The sequence below is a fragment of the Phascolarctos cinereus genome, unplaced genomic scaffold (assembly GCF_003287225.1).
Source record: "Phascolarctos cinereus isolate Bilbo 61053 unplaced genomic scaffold, phaCin_HiC Scaffold_5;HRSCAF=322, whole genome shotgun sequence".
In the NCBI taxonomy this organism is placed as follows: domain Eukaryota; kingdom Metazoa; phylum Chordata; class Mammalia; order Diprotodontia; family Phascolarctidae; genus Phascolarctos; species Phascolarctos cinereus.
This window is the reverse complement of record NW_027555958.1, coordinates 291,210,377-291,226,927: the sequence shown is the minus strand read 5'-3', so window position 1 is coordinate 291,226,927 and position 16,551 is coordinate 291,210,377. Positions and strand designations below refer to the sequence as shown.

At 37.5% G+C, this 16,551-nt stretch overlaps 1 protein-coding gene across 4 annotated transcripts in view; it reads left to right on the top strand.

Annotated features, from left to right (window-relative positions):
- Positions 1-16,551, top strand: part of TLK2 (tousled like kinase 2) — a 159,440-nt gene that overhangs the window by 99,898 nt on the left and 42,991 nt on the right. For all 4 annotated transcript variants that reach the window (XM_078155945.1, XM_078155946.1, XM_020997511.2 and 1 more), the window contains one exon: positions 8,222-8,374. In XM_078155945.1, coding sequence (XP_078012071.1) covers positions 8,222-8,374 — 153 coding nt within the window. The remainder of the gene's footprint in view (positions 1-8,221; positions 8,375-16,551) is intronic.

Below are 16,551 nucleotides of genomic sequence, written 5' to 3'. Positions count from 1 at the left end.
ACCACTTATGTTACACAGAGTCCTGCTTCATCACCATCTTTTCTATAAAGATGAGGACAGGAGAAAAGAGCCATTATTATTTGATGTAGTGCTAGGAAGACTAGCTATAGCAAGAAGACAAGAAAAAAATTGACAGCATGAGCATGTTCATTGAGGGGGAAAAAAACTATTGCTTATTGCAGATAAGGTGACGGTCAATCCAAAAAGTCCTAAAGACTCAACCACAATTAATTGAAAAAGCTGGTAATTAATTTTAGCTCTGTTGCAGGAGATAAAATAAACCCACAGAATGTGTATTACTAACAAAACTAAGCAGGAAGAGAATGAGAAATTGCATTCAAAATATCTAATGAATAAAATACTAGGTTGTCTGCTTCATAAGCTATATCCAGGTAATCCATGAGTAGAACTACAAAACATTCTTTATTGAATGTAAGACAGAACTCAATAATTGGATAAATATTAATTATTCATGGTTAAACTTTGCCAATAAAACATGACATGACTACTTATTTTTCTTAGTGTGTCATACCATTCATATTACCAAAAGATTACCGGGGGAGGGGGGCGGGGGGGGGAAGCTCTAGGCAGTGGGGTTAAGTGACTTGCCCAGGGTCACACAGCTAGTAAGTGTTATGTGTCTAAGACCAGATTTGAACTCGGGTCCTCCTGAATCCAGGGCCGGTGCTCTATCCCACTGTGCCACTTAGCTGTCCCCCAAAAGATTACTTTTTAAAGCTAGGGGGAAAAAAAACACGGCAGAATTTATATGAAGGGAAATAATAAAAACAAAAATGGGAAGCATGAAGACTTAGCAATACCAGAACATAAATTATACTGCAAAGCATTTTTCTCCACTTTTGTGTCTGACCTCAGTTTCTGGATTCCAACTTTTTGGGGGAGTTCCTTCCATACTCTTAAATAGGGTGGTCAGGCCCTGTTGGGTTCTGTCTTCACTATAGTCTGGGTGCCATTGTTCCTGCTGTTCTAAATACAATGGCTAAGACTAAGGCCTACTTTCTATGTCTTGAGTAGTCCTAAAAAGAGAATTGACCCTGTCCAATGCTGTAGTCCAAACAGGTTCCAACCAGAGGTAATCACTTGAATTAGTAGCAAACATCCTGTCAGAGTCAAGGTTTTTTGTTAGCTCTGTCTCTTGCTTTTACTTCAGCATTGGGTGCCTGAACACTTGTCTCCTTCCTGCTGTGGTTAGCTTTATTTTGTCTCTGACTCCTGATGTGTCTCTGGCAGAGGGCTGCAGCTCCTGTCTTTTGATTGTCTCCACTCAGAGCATACAAAACAGTCTTCTTGGGCAAATCCTGGAATGAATGGAGACACTTGGTACCATTTTACCTTGTGGTTTGTTTTTTAAACCACTGTTCCTTCTTGTGCATTTTTAGAACTTTATTGGCATGTTTGTAGGAGATCTGGACTTGGGGTCAAATCAGTCAGTCAGTGAACAATCACTTAGTAAGTACCGACTACATGCCAGACACTGTCCTATGAAGGATTTGAAGAAGAGGAAAAACGTGACCTGTGCCCTCAAGGAACCCAGTTCGAATGGGGGACATAGTATGCAGACAGCTATATGCAAGTAGGATATAGACAAGGTAAAACTGGGAGTAATCTCAGGAGGCAGGCACTGAAGTTTAAATGAACTGGGAAAGGTTTCTTGCAGGAGGTGGATTTGACATAAGTCTTTAAGGAAGTCAGGAAGAGAAAGAAAAAAAGCCAGTAAAAAGGTATGGATTTGGAAGTTGGCATGTCGTATGCAAGGAATAGTAAGTAAAAAGGCCAGTGTCACTAGATGGTAGAGTACATGGAGGGGAGTATACTCTAAGAAGACTGGAAAGATAGGAAAGGCCTAGGTTGTGAAGAGATTTAAAAGGTTTTATATTTTGTTCTGGAAGTAATAGCCACTGCTTTTGATTGAGCAGGCGGGAGTGGCATGGTCAGACCCACACTAACCGTGATCATTTTGGCAGCTGAAAGAAAAATGGACTAGAATAGGGAGAAATTTGAAGCAGGGAGACAAACCAGCAAGGTATTATAATCATCGAGGTATGAGGTGATGAGAGCCTGACCCAGGGTAGGTTGTGTGAATGAATAAAAAGTGATGTATATGACAGATGTTGTAAAGGTAGTAACTACATGATGTGGCGTTATAGTCGATATATAAACCTGAGGGATAAAGAGTTGAGAATGGATAAGGGGAGGGATTGTGATACCCTTCAAAAATAATTGAGAAGTTAGAAAGAGGGGAAGATTTAGTTTAATCAATTGTATTTTGGACATATTGAATTTGAGATAATTGTGTTACAATCACTTTGAGATGTCCAAAGGGAAATTTGTGATGCAAAACTACACCTCAGAAGAGAGATTATGAATAGATATATAGAACTGGGAAGTATCTGCATAAAAAGGATAAGTGAATCACTATGAGGTGAGGTGATCACTGAGCAAAATAGTATAGAGAGAAAAGAAAGAGGGCCCGTGACTGAATGTTGGGAGACACCCATGTTTTGTGGATGTCACTTGCATGAAGAATAAGCAAAGGTAAGCTTAAAATTTGAGTCAGACAGGAAGGAGAAAAATTGAAAGATAGCAATGTTGTGAAAGCTTGGAGAGAAAAGTAACCAGAAGATATTGAATGATGCTGTCCATGACTATTCAAGGTAAAGAAGGACAGAAATTCAGAAAAGGCCATTAGCTTGGCAATTAAGAGGTCATTAGTGATGTTGGACGAAGCAGTTGCAGTCTAATGATGAGATTGGAAACCAGATTGTAATGGGTTTAAAATCAATTGAGAGGAGATGACATTTTCTCAATCCTCATTCTCTTTGATCTTTCTGTAGCCTTTGACTTTATTGATCACCTTTTCTTTATCCACACTCTCTTCTCTCTTGTTTTTCAAGACACCACTTTTTCTTGATTTTCCTCCTACCTGTCTGACCATTCCTTCCTAATCTCTTGGCTAGATCCATATCAAGATCATGTCCTATAGCTGTAACAGAATTCTGTCCTGGACTCTGTTCCTCCTATACTGCTTTTCTTGGTGATCTCATATAGATATAATTACTACTACTATAGATATAATTACTGTCTGTATGCTGATGATTCTCAGATCTACCTATTCTGGCCCTACCTCTTCTGACGTTTAATCTTGCATCTCCAGCTGCCTTTCAGACCTCTCAAACTGGATGTCCAGTAAACATTTTAACTAAGCATGTGCAAAACAGAACTCATTATCTTTCCCCCCTAAACTCTCCCCTCGTAACTTCCCTATTACCATAGAGGGCAGCATCCTCCCAGTCTCTCATGCTCACAACCTCAGAGTCATCTTGGGCCTCTTACTATTTCTCATGCACCATATCCAATCTCTTGCCAAAGCCTGTCTGTTTCACCTTTTGCAGATCTCTCAACTACACCCTTTTCTTTCCTCTAACACTGCTGCCACTTTGGACCTCATCATCTCACTTCTGGACTACTGCAGCAGCCTACTTGGGTGGGTCTGCCTGCCTCAAGTCTCTTGCCACTGCAGTTCATCTTCCAGTCAGCCACTAAAGAGTTTTCCAAAAGCATAGATCTGACCATGTCAACCCCTGTTCAGTAAACTCTAGTGGCTCCTTATTGCCTTGAGATTCAAATGCAAAATCCTGAGTTCCGCTTTCAAAAACCCTTTATAACTTAGCCCCCACCTACTCACTACACACTACATACTTTATCCTGGTCAGTGATACTGACTCCTTCCTCTTCCACAAACAAGATGCTCTTATCTTTCAGCTCGGGGCATTTTCTCTGACTCCCCTCCATGCTTGGAATGTTATCGTTCCTCATCTCCACCTACGGGCTTCCCTTGCTTCTTTAGCCCCAACTAAAATCCCATCTTCTATAGCAGGTCTACACAACCTGTGGCCCGTGAAGAATATCATCTGCGTTTTTGGTGGGCTGCTTATGGCCCATACACCGCAGGTTATGCAGGCCTGTTCTATAGGGAAGCCTTTTCTATCCTTTCTTAATTTTAGTGCCTTTCTTCTTTTAATTTCTTCCTACTTACTCTGTATATAGCTTGTTTGTATATATTTACTTGTTGTCTTATGAGCTCTTTGAGGGCAGGGACTATCTTTTTATTTCTTTTTTGTATCCTAAACACTTGGCACATTGCCTGGCACATAGAAAGCAACTAATAGATATTTATTGACTGAAATGACTGACTAACAAGAGAGGAAGTAGGGGCACCAATTATAGATGGCTTTCTCAAGAAATTTAGCTGATCAGAAGTAATTTTTACAACCAGTGTCTCTGATAAAGGCCTCATTTCTAAAGCATATAGAGAATTGAGTCAAACTTATAAGAATACAAGTCATTCCCCAATTGATAAATGGTTAGAGGATATGAACAGGCAGTTTTCAGATGAAGAAATTAAACGTGTCTATAGTCATATGAAAATATGCTCTAAATCACTATTGATTAGAGAAATGCAAATCAAAACGACTCTGAGGTTACTGCATCACACCCATCAGATTGGCTAACATGACAAAACAGGAAAATGATAAATGTTGGAGAAGATGTGGGAAAATTGGAATACTAGTGCATTGTTGGTGGAGTTGTGAACTGATTCAGCCGTTCTGGAGAGCAATTTGAAACATGCCCAAAGGGCTATCAAACTGTGCATACCCTTTGCAATACCACTTCTAAGTCTGTATCCCAAAGAGATAATAGAAATGGGCAGAGGACCCACATGTACAAAAATATTTATCAGCTCTTTTTGTGGTGGCCAAGAATTGGAAATTGAGGGGCTGGCCATCAATTGAGGAATGACTAAACAAGTTCATGTATGTGAATGTAGTGGAGTGCTACAGTACTATAAGACATGAGGAGCAGTCTTCCACAACACCACTAACAGAGAAGTCACTCTCTGCTCGAAGACTTCCTGCAACAGAAAATTCACTTTCTATTGAGGCAACCCATTCCCATTTAATTTTTAGTAGGTTTTCCCTTCTGTTCTCCAGTGACTGCCACTTATGGGACCTAGTTCTTTGATTTGGGGGCAAACATAACAAAAACAATCCCCTTTCTACTTGCTAATACTTCAGATATTTGAATACAACTGTCATATCTATGCCAAGTATTTTTTTTTCTAATCCAGGCTAAATATGTCCAGTGGTTTCAAATAATCAATCAAGCATTACATTGGGGCAGCTAGGTGGATAGTGCCAGGCCTGGAGTCAAGAAGACTGACTCAATTTCCTGAAGTCACATCTGGCCTCTGACACTTACTAGCTGTGTGACCCTGGGCAAGTCACTTAACCCTGTTTGCCTCAGTTTCCTCATCTGTAAAAGGAACTTGAGAAGGAAATGGCAAACCACTCCAGTATCTCTGCCAAGAAAACCCCAAATGAAGTCACATAGAGTCAGACACGCCTGAAAATGCCTGAACAACAAAATCACTAAGCTGAGTGTCCTAAAGCATGCTGAATAATGACATTGAGATGTCAGCTTATTCTAGTTCCTGTGTTGTTGTGCTGTATTCAGCCCTCATTTTGCTGCTTTAGTTTAGGAAATAGAAAAGAAAAACTAAAAAAGAAATGAGGAGCAAGCGGACTTCAGAAAAACCTGGAAAGGCTTATGTGAACTGATGCTGAGTGAAGTGAGCAGAACCAGAAGGACATTGTACAAGTGGCAGCTGTGTTGTGCAGTGACTAACTTTGATAGACTTAGCCCTTCTCAGCAGTGAAAGGATCTAAGACAGCTCATGATAGAAGATGCTATCCACATCCAGAAAAAGAACTGTGGAGTCTGAACGCAGATCAGAGCATACTGTTTGCTCTGTCTGTCTGTCTGTCTGTCTCTCTCTCTCTCTCTCTCTCTCTCTCTCTCTTTTTGTTTGTTTTGCTTCTTCTTTCTTGTGGTTCTTCCCATTGGTTCTAATTCTTTACAATATAGAAATATGTTTGATATAAATACACACACACACACACACACACACACACACACACCCCTATATCAGATTGCATGCTCTCTTGGGGGGGGAAGGGGAGAAAATTTAAAACTCAAAATCTTATGGAAGTGAATGTTGAAAACTAAAAAGAAGTTAATTAATTTAAAAAAAGTTTAGCTGAGAAGAGGAAGAAGAGATAGGATGATAGCCAGCAGATATGGTAAGATTAATTGTGATTTTTTTTTTAAAGGATGGAACACATTGGAATCAACCAGTAGATAGGGTACCATGTGTCTGCTCCCAGTTCCTGCATGTCATCCACCCTCTGCTGTGTCCCTGTCTGGCCCATACCTCTCTTCTCTTCCTGCCCTTGTCCCCTTCTCCCCCCCCCCCATGGCTGTTCTCACGTCTCTTTCCCTAGCCCCCAACTGTTCTTGAACTGTGTGCTGGTCCCCTTGCTGTCTCCCTTCCTGGTTCCCGCTTCCTCTTTCCTATATCTTTGGGCAAATTTTTGTTACATAAAAACCTTGGGCAAATTTACTTTATGTAAAAAAGGGTCTGTGGCCTTAGTAAAGTGAGAACTGTCTGTAGGGAAATTTTAGAATTCATAAAGATAGAGTTGAAACTCTTATAGTTAATGACATACCCACACTTAAGGGTATGATAGTTAATCCTTTTGTATAGTTAAGGCAGAGTACAAAAGGTCATAGGAATTGAGTAGATTGAGTAACTGAGAACTTGGGGTATTTGTGGGAGTATTCATGTTGAAGTATCCCAACATGGGAACAGGATTTGGAAAGAGGTGAATGTTGAGAAATACTGTTAAGCATGCACTGAATGAATTGAAGAACAAAGAAAAGTATCCTAGGCGGTGGGAAGGAGATCAATACATAAGAGACAGGAAAACGTGTTATTGAGTGACAAATTTGAACATCATGAACCTCAGAGGAAGAGAGGTTGCTTAGTAATCACGGTAGAAGGAATGTTTGAAGGGGCAGTGAGATACAAGCAATATTCCAACTCCTGCAACAAGACCAATGACTATTCAGTGAAGACCAGCAGAAAGTGGAAGTGTAGCCTAACTGGAAAGGATGGCCAGTAATTTATTGTTTGGTGGTAGTTCTTATTTTCCATTTACAGTATCATAGTCATTGTGAATATTGTTTTCTTAGCTCTGCTTACTTTACTGTCCATCAGTTAATGTCTTTCTGCATTCATTACATTTGTAGTTTCTTATAGCACAGATATATTTCGTTATACCTATATACCATAATTTATTTAGCCATTCTCTGGTTGATGAGCAGCTACTTTGCTTCCAGTTCTTTTCTACCACAAAAAGTGATGTCATAAATATTTTGGTGTATATGGATACTCCCATTATCAATGACCTTCTTGGGGTTTAAGCGTAATGGTAGATTCCTTGAGTTAAAGAGCATGGACAATTTAGTAACTTTATTTGCATAATTCCAAATTTCTCTCCAAAATGATTGCACTAATTCACATTTTTACCAACAATATATTCGTGAGTCAATCTCCTCCAACCCTAACCCCTCCAACCCTAACTGTTCCTGTGTTTTGTCATCTTTTCCTATTTGTTGGATATGAGGTAAAACCTCAGCATTATTTTGATTTGCATTTTTCGTTGTTAGTGATTTTGATTTGGACCATTTTTTATGTGGTTGTTAATGGCTTGTGAATCTTCTTTTGAAAACTGTTCATATTCTTTGACCGCTTAGTAATCAAGCAATGGTATTTGTTAAAAATGTTCATTTCTAAACAGAATGTATCTCTTGGATTTGACAATAACTTAAAGTAATAAAAAAAACAATTTTTTTTATCCTATTACAAAGTACTTAGAACCTTGTAATTATCTTGCTGTTCAAATGAATCATCTCAAATAATTGGTACATTTTGATAAATATAACAGTGTATGTTTTAGAAGTAGGCCTTAACAAATTTACTCCATGATAACATGCTGCCTCTCAATGGGATTGTTACCTCCTTAAATATATGCTTGCTAGAATTAATTTCTTACTTTGGATGTCATAACCCAGATCTCATTTATTCTTTTAAATGCATTCAATCATTGTTTTCACTATACTTGAACTAAAGGATTTTCTGCTGTTAAGTCACTGAAGTTTTTGAAGGGATGTTAAACATCATATCTGTATTTTATTTATTTAAAGGGTAATGCTTTTTTCCCCTAAAATTTAGAAGAAATATGATTTCTGGTTCATAGATTTATTAGTGAAAATTAAACCTTTTTATTTATATCTTTAGGCAACAGGAAAGGATAAACTCACAGAGGGAAGAGATAGAGAGACAAAGAAAAATGTTAGCAAAACGAAAACCTCCTGCAATGGGACAGACCCCTCCAGCAAACAATGAGCAAAAACAACGCAAAAGCAAGACCAATGGAGCTGAAAATGAAACGTATGTTAAATGTTTATGAATTTTTGCCTTCAGAGCTAAAATAGCTACTTTAATTCATACTATCTTTGGGGAAAATTTAGAATTAGAATAGAAGTTTTTTTTTCTTGATTGGCTGAACTCATACAAAAATTAATTTTCAATAAGACAATTGTGTCAAAAGATTGTAATATGCATTATCTTGTCAGTCAATTTTTTATCGTCAGTTACTTGTCAGTCACTTTTATGAAGTATAGATAAATGCAAGACATATACAAATCAAATGCAAAGAAGCCTTGGAAGGAAAGGTGCTAACAGCTCTGAGGGGATCAGGAAAAGCAAAGAGAACAACGGACTCGAGTAAAGGATGAACAAGGAACTCAAGAGTAGAAAGAAATTTGTAGTTTAAAGTTGGACTCGTTCACTGAAGGGTCAAGATTGGGAAGGGAGGAAAGTGTAGCCAGAGCAGGTATGATGGCCTGGGTGAGAACCTAAGGAGTATAGGGCTTAGAGCATAAGTGAGCACGAGTAACAAGTGTAAGAGGATTAAGGCAGGAGAGATGGAATGAAGATTGTGATGAGATAAAGTTCAGAACTCTTAATCATGGAAGTAGGCCACGTATGCATGAAAGGTTTGTAGCTGAAGTAGAAGGGTGGATTGAGTCATGGGAAAAATAGATTGAGGAACTGGGAGCTTAGAGCATTTGAGAACTGCTGAAGTCCCCTAATAGGAAGTCAGGAGTTGGGGTGGAGAGGAAGACTGTGGTTGTATTTTTTTGCCCACTCTCCCAAAGAAATGAAAAGTAACTGGTGCTACTTTTCTGATATTTTCAGTTGTACTGTTTGCTTTATAGCTCTAGGATATGATACTTAGGTGTGCAATGCCAAGTCAGTGCCATTATGGCATTATTTTTTTTACTGGAATTTGTGTGTCACCAAACAATTTCTATCTTGATATTGTTCCTTGTTAATTTTTTTTAAAGACCTAATTGATAGTTGTTAGGTTAGGTGTTCCCCATTCATCAATATCAAATATAGCCAATATAACCTTTTTTGGGGGAAAGAAATTTTATTCTTTTTGTAAAGTCCTTTTCCTAAGCCTCATTCAGTGCTCCTTTTGTTCTGAGGACCAAAAGTAAAGATTGGTGTTGGTAGTTAATTAATGGTGGTGATAACATTTGCTGTTAATCTGTCTTGTCCTCAGAATCACCTACTATAGGTAAAGTATTTTGCTCCTCTACACAGGTGACAGAAACTGAGAAATCTGCAGTGGAAAAAAAACCCAATTTTGTTTTTTGGCATGTTCTTCTTGAAGTTTTTGCAAGACAGGTGGACAATGAGCGATCTAGGACTGAAGTTCAGAGCTACATTTGAAGTTAGGGAGAGGCATAGGATTTCTAAGGGAAAAAGAGTGGAGGACTAAGTGCTAAGCCTTGGGGGTACACTTATATTTAGGTGGTCAAAAGAAAAAGAATCACAGAAAGGGCGGCCCAAGAAGTGGCAGGACAGTTAGAAGAGTGGACATTATTGTGTCTTTCCTCTTAATAGAAAACTGATCCAAGAAGAGAAATTGATGTGACTAACAGTGTTGATGACACAAAGAAGTCAAACAGTATGAGGACAGTTTCTTCTGCAGAACTTCCCTGTGTCTGTTAAAGCACCACCATTCTTCCCATCTCCCAGGTTCACAACTTCTGTGTTTCTCAGTTCCTCTACTCAAGTGCCCAGTCTGTTTTCAGATCCTGTTTCTACCTCTATAGCATCTCTCACATCTGGCCCCTTTCCTCACTATGCATAACCACTACATTAGTTCAGGCCCTAATCTCCTCTCTCCTGGACATTATAGTTGTTTCCTAAAGTTTCTCCCCACCCTGGTCTATCCCCAACATAGCTACTAGTAATTTCCTCCATTCTTCACACAAAACACTTCATCATCTCCTGTCTTCATGCCTTTGTGCTGGCCAGCCCCTATGTAATTCCCTCCTAACCTCTGACTTATGAAATCCCCCCCCTTACTTCAAAATGTAGTTTATATTCCATCTTCTACAGATGACTTTCCCAGTTCCCCCAATTGCTAGTGGCCTTGTATTTAAGTAACTTGTTTATATTTTGTTTCCTTCCTGTAGAATGTAAAATTCTCAAGAGCAGGAGCTGTTTCACTCTTTAAAAATCTCTTGTTGCCCTGAATAATAACTGGCACACAGTAGGCTTAATGAAAGTTTGTTTGATTGATTATGCTACATCATTTTAATATTGGCCTCCCATCAGAGTAACAAGTTTTCATAAACAGTGTCAAATCAGTTTCTTAAAGTTAGTTTGCTTTGTCTCAGCGTTAGTTCTCTAAGACTCTAAATCAGTTATTTTTGTCACTTTAATCTGACCATTTTTCCCCTTTGTGACTTGTTTTGTGATATAGGGCCCATTATCCAAGATTTTATTTTCAGTATTTTAGTTAAATATCATTATATATTGATTAATAGAACTGACTGGCTCAAGAAGAGTAAAAGGAACTTAAGATGGTTTCTTTGTCCCAGAACATTAATTGGAATTCAGCTCAAGTCACTGTTATGGGGAAGCAGTTGCCATTTGGGCTCCTATGAAATCTAGGCAGGCGGGCCTTTCATGCACGCATTCATTCATTCATTCATTCATTCATTTATTCATTCATTCATCCATCCATCCATTCCTCCATCCATCCATTTATTTACTGATTTATTTATAATGATTTAATATTTTATTTCCTCTGCAGTTGCATATAAAGATACTTTTCAACATTCTTTACTCAAAATTTTGAGTTCCAAATTCTCTCCCTCTCCCCCTCATTAGAAGGTAGGCAATTTGATATAGGTTCTACATGTGCAGTCATGCAAAATATAGTTCCATGGTAGTCATGTTATTAAAGAAGAAACCCAGACCAAAAAAAAAAGTATACTTTGATCTGCATTCAGACTCCATCAGTTCTTTCTCTGGAGGTGGATAGCATTTTTCGTCATAAGTCTCGGATAATTGTATTGCTGAGAATAGCTAAGTAATTCATAGTTTATTATTGTACAATATTGTTGTTACTGTGTACAGTGTTCTCCTGATTCTTCTCATTTCACTTTGCATCAGTTCACATAAGTCTTTCCAGGTTTTTCTGAGAGCATCCAGCTCGTCATTTCTTGTAGCACAATAGTATTCTGTCACAGTTACATACAACTTGTTCAGCCACTCCCCAGTGGATAGACATTCCCCTCAATTTCTAATTCTTTGCCACCACTGAGCTGTTATAAACATTTTTGTATATGTAGGTTTTCTTCCTTTTTGCTTTTTGTCTCTTTGGGGTACAGACATAGTAGTGATAGGTCTGGGTCAAAGGGTATGCACAGTTTTATAGCCCTTTGGACATAATTCCAAATTGCTCTCCAGAATGGTTGGATTAGCATACAACTTCATCAGCAGTGCATTAGTGTCCCTATTTTTCCGCATCCCCTCCAACATTTTTCATTTTCTTTTACTGTCATATTACTCAATCTGATAGTTGTGGGGTGGTACTTCAGAGGTTTTTAAATTTCCGTTTCTCTAATCAGTAGTGATTTAGAGCATTTTTTCATATGATTATAAATAATGTTGTTTACTTTGTCTGAAAATTACCTGTTCATATCATTCGACCATTTATCAATTTAGGAATGGCTCTTATTTTTTATAAAATTGACTCAGTTCTCTATATATTTGAGAAATGAAGTCTTTATCAGAGAAACTTGCGCTGTGAAGTTTTTTTCCTTAGTTATAATTATTAACTCTGTGTCCCTCCATCCTATTTTCACCCACTATTTATCTTACTCTCTTCTTTCACCCTGTCCATCCTCAAAAGTGTTTTACTTCTGTCTTTTACCTACCCCAATTCAGGCTCCCTTCTATCACCACTCCCTTCTCTTTTCTCCTCCCTCTATTTTCCTGCAGGGTAAGAGATTTTTATACCCAACTGAATGTGTACATTACTTCTTCTTCGTTGAAAGTAAGGTTCAAGGCCCCTCCCCACTCTCACCTCCCCCATCTTCCTGTTCATCTAAAAAGCTCTTCTGCATCTCTTTTATGTGAGATAGTTTATCCCATTCTACCTCTCCCTTTCCCCTTCTCCCAGTGCATTCTTCTTTCTCATACCTTAATTTAATTTTTTTAGGCAATTGTCCCATCATATTAAACTAACACCCATGCCCTCTATCTATGTGTACTCCTTTTAATGACCCTAATGATGAGAAAGGTTTTCAGAGCTATAAGTATTATTTTCCTTTGTAGGTTTGTAAACAGTTTAAACTTCATTGGAACCCTTATGATTTCTCTTTCATGTTTACCTTTTTATGCTTCTCTTGAGTCTTGTATTTGAAAGTCAGATTTTCTTTTCACCTCTGGTCTTTTCATTAGGAATGCTTGAAAATTTTTATTTCATTGAATATCCATTTTTTCCCCCTGAAGATTATCCTCAGTTTTGCTCAGTAGGTAATTCTCAGTTGTAATCTTAGCTCTTTTGCCCTCCAGAATATCATATTCCAAGCCCTCTGATCCGTTAACATAGAAGCTGCTAAATCTGTGTTATATTGACTATGGCTCCACAATATTTGACTTGTTTGTTTCTGGCTGCTTGTAATATTTTCACCTTGATCTGGGAGCTTTGGAATTTGGCTATAATATTCCTTAGAGTTTTCATTTTGGAATCTCTTTCAGGAGCTCATCAGTGGATTCTCTCAATTTCTGTTTTACCCTCTGGTTCTAGAATATCGGGGTAGTTTTCCTTGATAATTTCTTACAAGATGATGTCTAGGCCCTTTTTTTGATCGTGGCTTTTAGGTAGCCCAATAATTTTTAAATTAACTCTCCTAAATCTGTTTTTCATTTCAATTGTTTTTCCCACAAGCTGTTTCACATTTTCTTCTATTCTTCCATTTTTAAAAAAAAATTTCTTCATTGTGTCTTTTTTAAAATTTTTAAATTTTTTTTCATTTGTATCTTGATGTCTCATAAAGTCATCAGCTTCTGCTTGCCTAATTCTGATTTTTCAGTGAGCTTTTGTACCTCCTTTTCCATTTGGCCAATTCTACTTTTTAAGTGTTTCTTTTCTTCAGTGAGTTTTTGTACCTCCCATTTTTCCACTTCTGCTTTTCAAGGCATTCTTCTCCTTATTGGATTTTTGTGCCTCTTTTACCATGTGGTGTGTTTTTTTTTTAATTTTTTTTTATTTTTAGGCAGTTGAGGTTAAATGACTTGCCCAGGGTCACACAGCTAGTAAGTGTCAAGTATTTGGTCTGAGGCCAGATTTGAATTCAGGTCCTACTGACTTCAGGGCCAGTGCTCTATCCACTGCACCACCTAGCTGCCCCTCATGTTCTGTTTTTTAAGAAGTTATTTTCTTCACTAATTTTTTGTGCCCCCGTTACCAAGCTGTTGACTCTTTGCATGAATTTCTTGCATCGCTCTCATTTCTCTTCCTAATTTTTCCTTTACCTGTAACTGAATTCCTACCATAAGTCATTGTTATCCTTTCCTTGTTTCATACCTGTGGTAGAGAAATACTCAGTTTTCAATTTTACCCCTTTACCAGCATGAACTCCACTTATAATTATGTATCCTATTAGCTTGGTTGAAAATATTTGGTTTTTGTACAGTCTCGTGTTACTTTTTTAAATTGTAAATTAACTATTTCTCCCCCTCCCATCTACAACCTTCTCACATTGAACAAAGCTAAAAAGGAAAGTAAAACCCTCATAACAAATATGTGTAGTCAAGCAAAACAATGTCGACCATGCCCAAAAATGTGTGTCTCATTCTGTAATATTAGTTCACCACACCTCTTGGGTAGCATGTTTCATCTTTGGCCTTCTGGAATCATGGTTTGTCAAGTGTATTGATTAGAGTTCTCAAGTCTTTTGGATTTGCTTTTCTGTATGATATTGTTATTGTATAAATAGTTTTCCCAGTTCTGTTCATACAACCCTTCATCACTTCATATTGGCCTTGTCATTTTCCCCTAAAACCTTGTCAATTTTTAATGGATGCAGTAATAATATTTCACTAGATTCATATACTGTAATTCATTTAGCTGTCTAAGACTGAACCTCTGAACCGTGTGTGTTTGCCACGTTAATATATGACTTTTCCCCCCTTGGTGATGTCTTTGTTTTGTTTCATAGAACCTCTCTCCAATATTTTCTTTTCAGTATTTTAGTTATAGATTGTTAAATGTTGATTCATAGAACTTGTTGGCTCAAGACTAGTACAAGAAACAAACTATTTTCCGTGTTCCAGGGCATCAATTGGAATTGAGCTCATACCACCATTGTGAGGAATCTTGTTTCCTTTTGTTTCTAGTATATAGAAAGGGCTGCTTTAAATATTTTTTTTTACATATATATCCTTTTCGTATTTCTTTTATTTTTGGGGGGATATAGACCTAGTACTGGTAGTATCTCCAGGTCAAAAGATATGCAGAACTGACTAAATTGCTTTCCAGAGTGATTGGACCAACACACAGCCTCACCAGCAGTGCATTTGTATTCCTTTTTGCCTCGAAGCCCCAGTTGACACTTTTTTTTTTACCATCTTTGTCAGTCTGATATATGTGGTATAGAACTTCATAGTTTATTTAATTTGGGTTTTTTTGTGGAATTGTTCTTATTCTTATTAATTTTAATAAATTCCTTATATATCTTGGACATGAGATTTTTATCAGAGAAACTTGCTATAAAATTTTTTCCCTAGTTACCTAATTCCTTTTTAACTATATTGATTTTGTTTGTGCAAATTGTCTTTTAAAATGTATATAATCTAAAGTTGCCCATTTTATTTTCTGTGATCCTTTCTATGCCTTGTTTGGTCATGGTTTCTTTCCATTCCATAGATTTGATAGAGGATTTCTTTTTTGTCCTAATTTGTTAGATATGTTACTCAGATGAAGGGAAACATCACAATTTGATACTTATCTTGTTGTATGGTGTGATATGTTGTGATCTAAAACCGCCAAACTTCTTTACAGTTTTCTCAGTAGTTTTTGTGAAATATTGAGTCCTTACTCACCAGTATCTGTTTTTAGGTTTATCCAACACTTTACCTTGAATATCTGTCTGCCTGTCTCTCTCACATGCACAAGTTCACACCTATGCACAATGAAGGGTGAAGCCTTTTTTTAAAAAAATAATATAATCTTTTTTCAATTAGCAAAAATATGCCTTCTCTCCCCTACCCCAATGGAGAACAAAAGAAAAACAAAACCCATTATAAACGAAAACAGATTTCCATGTTGACCATATCCAAAAACGGATTTGGCTTATTCTATACTCTGAGTCCTTTACCTCTCTATTGGGAGATTAGCAGTGTGTTTAATCATCAGTCCTGGAACTGGTTTGTCTTTATGCTTATAAGAGTTCCCAGTTTTTTTGAAGTTGTTTGCCTTTACCATATTGTTGTCATTGTACAAATTATTCTCCCAGTTCTCCTTACCACACTCCCGTTTCTCTAAATCATCCCCTTCATCATTTCTTATAGGTTAATAGTATTACATATATACCATAATTTGTTCAGCCATTTGCTCATTTTATGGACACCTTTTCAGTTTCCAGTTCCTTGTCACAAAAAATAAGCTCTTAAAGCACTTTCTTAGGGTTTGTTTTGCTTAAGACTAATACTTCCCTTAATCTATATTCCCTCTAATCCCCTCCCTTCTCCCCTTTTCTTTCTGTTTCCCTGTAAAATGAAATGACTGTCTCCCTCCAACTCTGTGTGTGTGCTCTTCTTCCCTTTGACCAGTTAGAATGAGATTCAAGTGTCTACTACTTCCCCTATTCCCTGCTCTCTCCTTGTTTGTAAGGCTATCTACTTGTGCACCTTGATCACGTGAGATAATTTCCCCTAACCTCCCTTTCCCTTCCCTTCTCTTTCCATTTTCTTAAGATCATCAACATATAACAGAACTACTCCTGGACCATATCTAATTAGATTTCCTCTTTGATCCCTGTGGATGATAAGTTTCAGAGAGGATACATGTATTCTTTCCCCCATATTAGAATGTAAGCGGTTAATCTTTGTTTAGTCCCTTATCATTGTTCATTCGTGTTTTCTTTTTTTATGTGTCTCTTCAACTTCAGAATTTCTGTGTAGCTGTGGTCTTTTCCTCAGGAATTCTTCAAAGTCCTTTATTTCATTAAATGTCCATTTCCCCCTCTTGTAGC